Source organism: Cariama cristata, unplaced genomic scaffold (genome assembly GCF_000690535.1).
Source record: "Cariama cristata isolate BGI_N322 unplaced genomic scaffold, ASM69053v1 scaffold17335, whole genome shotgun sequence".
NCBI lineage: Eukaryota > Metazoa > Chordata > Aves > Cariamiformes > Cariamidae > Cariama > Cariama cristata.
In genome coordinates, this window is record NW_009619398.1 from 22,186 (window position 1) to 26,016 (window position 3,831).

The 3,831-nt window shown below is 37.2% G+C and overlaps 1 protein-coding gene across 1 annotated transcript in view; it reads left to right on the forward strand.

Moving 5' to 3' along the window:
- Window positions 1-595, forward strand: part of LOC104162513 (yorkie homolog) — a gene marked incomplete at both ends in the record, with an annotated part of 14,288 nt that extends 13,693 nt beyond the window's left edge. The window contains one exon of the mRNA XM_009701258.1: window positions 465-595. Coding sequence (XP_009699560.1) covers window positions 465-595 — 131 coding nt within the window. The remainder of the gene's footprint in view (window positions 1-464) is intronic.
- Between the last annotated feature and the right edge of the window lie 3,236 nt (window positions 596-3,831).

Genomic DNA, 3,831 nt, shown 5'->3' on the forward strand with positions numbered 1-3,831 from the left:
AAGGCTTCAGACTTTGCTGAATGAAGCAAGCAAGGTAAAAAGAAAACCAGAGACTAAATCAGAACTTAAGAGAAATGGGGAAAACATGCTAGTCAGCACAGCTAGGCAGACGTATCTTAGGGGTCAGTTAGTGTTAACAATTCTTTTTTTGATCTTAAGAATAGACTTGGCAAAAGGATATTGAAGTGACCTAGAAAAGATTTGTGTAAACATTCAGGTATTTATATCCATAAATAACGTTTACAGTGAAGTTTCTGTAATACTGGGCTTGACTGGTGGAACTTTCATTATTACTGAAGCCTGTAAAAATTCTTGCTTTGTCTTCAGAAGCTTAATTTCATTTAAATCTTGTAACCGGAAACAGTAAAAGCATCAATTACCTATTATGCCGTGTGTTTATAGATCTGAAAAGTGTATTCAAATGCCTAACATGATCTTTCTTTCTCCCCTTCCCCCTGTTCTAGGAATTGGCTCTCCGTAGCCAGCTTCCAACAATGGAACAAGACGGTGGATCTCAAAATCCCGTGTCATCTCCTGGAATGTCTCAGGAACTGAGAACAATGACTACAAATAGTTCCGATCCCTTTCTTAACAGGTTTGTAGGAGTAGCTACGAGAGGGGAAAAAAACTGATTTAAAATTCTGTTTGGTACATGTAATAGTTTATTTTGAACATCTGTCTGTGCCAAAAGCCACAGCTGTAAATGAATCTTTCCTTAAATGGCAAGTCTAGTAAAAGTTGAGGATTAAAAGCTGTCTCCTGTGGGAGGAAGTAGTCTGTTCAGACTTGTAGGAAGGTTTTTTATTCAAAGTCATAACATGTTTGCCTCTGCATAATCTGTTGACTAACAGTCATTTCAAATTACTGACTCAGAAGAATTTGTGAATAGCTTGCTATGAGATCAAATGAACTGTGAGGCACATTTAGGACTACACCTTGAGATTCATTTTAAGGTTTCTCCATTCACCCTTCCCCTCCACTTCAGGTATTTAATTTAGCAGTATTTTTACTCTGTTAATGTTAGGTCTGCAAATAGTGGCATGTTTCATTTTAAATGCTGTATTATTTTGAAGTGGGTCTTTTAATTCAAGATTTAGAATTTTACAGTATAGACTAGACTTCTTTGTATAACTTTTTCCTTAATCCCTCTGAGTTGGAGTGCTTGTTTTGTTGGAAATACTGTTCTGATTACAGCTTGCAAATGCTTACAATTCTGGAGAAGCTGCTGCAGCTTGAGATAAGTCGTATCTGTATTTTTTGCTTAGCAAGCTGGAAAGAAAAGATGAAAATGGTAAAAAGGTCAAATCTCAAAGCCACATAAACTTCTAATTGATGAGGTAAAAATCTACTAGCATTTCAGCAGTATCAAATAGTTACCTTAAGTTGGAGTATTTAATTTTGTAGTTCTTCATTGGACTATATTTTGTTAGCATTTTAAACTGATACCAACTTCAGTATCCTCTATCATAGAAGAATTATGTATTCTGTCAGAGTTCATCACTGCTTTTCTGCATTACCTTGGAATGGATGCTTACTGTAAGTGCTGATGAAGTATAACAACATGGTTATCCTTCTCTTTGATGGTACATTATTGTACTCGTGGAAAACCCCATAAAATTCATCTTGATTCTTTCATTGTAAGTCTTAACTTCCGTGGGTTTTGCCACCAATACAATTTCAAACCTGCCCATAAGGTAAGAAGTCCACATCATGTTAGAACTGGCATGATTTTGGAGTCGGGCAAGCTTAAATACCTGCCTTAATTTTAGATACCGAAAACTGTTAAAATCTTTGTAAACCTTGGCTGCGATTATAAATCCCTTCCTGTATTCTTTTAAATAACTTAATGTTGCTAATATCTCACGTTTAGATTCTTCATCGCTAAAGATGTACTATCATTGTATGTACATTTTCCAAGTTATTGATATTCCAGCAGCTTAGCTTAAGTTTGTTTCATTTTCTGCTTGTTCCAGGAGACTTCTCCGTATTTTCATATATTCTGTCCTCACTCTAATTCTCAAAATTAGTAAAGTTCAGTGGAGATTCTGCAAGAACATACCCTCCATCTTGCCAGTGGAATCTGTTGTCATTCATATAGTTTAGGTTATGGAAATAACGTGTTGCTCTTAAGCTTTTTCTCCTACTGCATGATGTATCGTCTGTGCTAGTGCGGTGTGTGCTACTGTGAGAGCAGGAGAAAAGTTTCTGACTCAAGGTACACAGTGCTTTGTATATGTTGGAGAAAACCAAGTTTAAAAAAAAAAACCAGCCTTGCACGTGGAGAAGAAAGTAGTGATGTTTTGTTATTAAACTTCCTAAGGAAGTAAGCAGTATTTCCAAGTTTTGGGTAAGCCTTTCGGGAAGGCTTACCTCCTACAGAGACAAATCTGATTAGAAAACTACCTCTTTTTTTGTTGTTGTTAGAGGGAGGGATTGTCCTCCATGGAATTCATCCTGGGATCTGCTGTGAGCCTTAGCTGTGCTGGCCCTGTCCCAAGGAATAAAAAAGACAAGAAATCTTAAAACTGACCAGCTCTCCTATGAGAAGCCTCTCTATCTAGATGATAGCCTTAATGTGTTACAGTAACATACTAGCTTGAATTTCTGGAAGGCTGCTGCCTTCATACATTGAGCCCAGGAATATTTTGAAATTTGTTCTTAAATGATGTAGAATCCTCGCATCTTCCAGCTCTGTTTTCTGACCTGAAAGAAATGTGTCTTCAGGTTTCAAATAGCCATGGCAGTGGAGTAATGCAGTTTATCCATTGTGAGTCTACACACATAAAATATAAAATGATGGATCTTTACCATTAATTAGAAACAGGACAAAAGCTAGAAAGGGCAAATTCATGTTGTTTGTAATTCTGGAGCAGGTTTATAATTAGCAAGGACTGTTTACTGTAAAGTGCAAAAAGATACTACTTGCCTAGTTGCAAATATGTTTAACTCAGCTCTTTTTTTGTAGCCCTTACCTGTGCAAAATACTGAAAATCTGTACCTGACTTGAGTTCAGAATATCTTAATTTGCATTTTGGTCTGAGCATTGTCCCCTTCTAGGTAATTTTATGTACATCACCATACTTAATTCTGGCATGTGGGTAAGGGAAAAGGATTTTAAAAAAGCATATTTGTGGATGTGCATTGCTATCTCTGAATTAGATACAGCAGTCCAATAGTTTTGCCCTGAAGATCTCCTTGATGTCCCTCATGTTAAAGTTTAGACTTCGATAAATGCTTCTTTCTGTCTTTACAGGTATATATAAAGTTCATGGCAAGATGGTCCTCCTAACTTTAGGTACCAAAGTTGAATATCCAAAGTTTAGGTAGTTGAATATTTTCTACTGCCTACATAATCAGAATATCCAAAAAATCTCAGAAAATAATTGCTACATTGGAGCAATTTGAGAAAACGTACAGTAGTGTTTTCATTTCTGTAGTCCATCTTCTGCCTGCTGTCTTCAGTACTTGCTGTCATTGTGGTATATTTTATTTCTTGAATGGGATATCCAACAATGCCGACTTTATTGGACTATTTCACCTTTTACATGCAGTAATTTTGGGTGGTGTGACTACTAAATGAAGAAATCCTTGTTGAAGAAGGAGGATGTGTATTAAGGAGTGATATGAAGAGAAGGGCTGGACATTCCAAGTGTGAGAGCAGCAGCCAAAAAACCTTCTCAGCTAGAGCCCTGGAGGGAAGGGGGGCCCATGAAAGCTGGTTAATACTCACAGAATCACAGAATCGGTTTGGTTGGAAGAGACCTCTGGGATCATCGAGTCCAACCTTCGCCCTAACACCCCTATGTCAACTAGACGATGGCACTAAGTGCC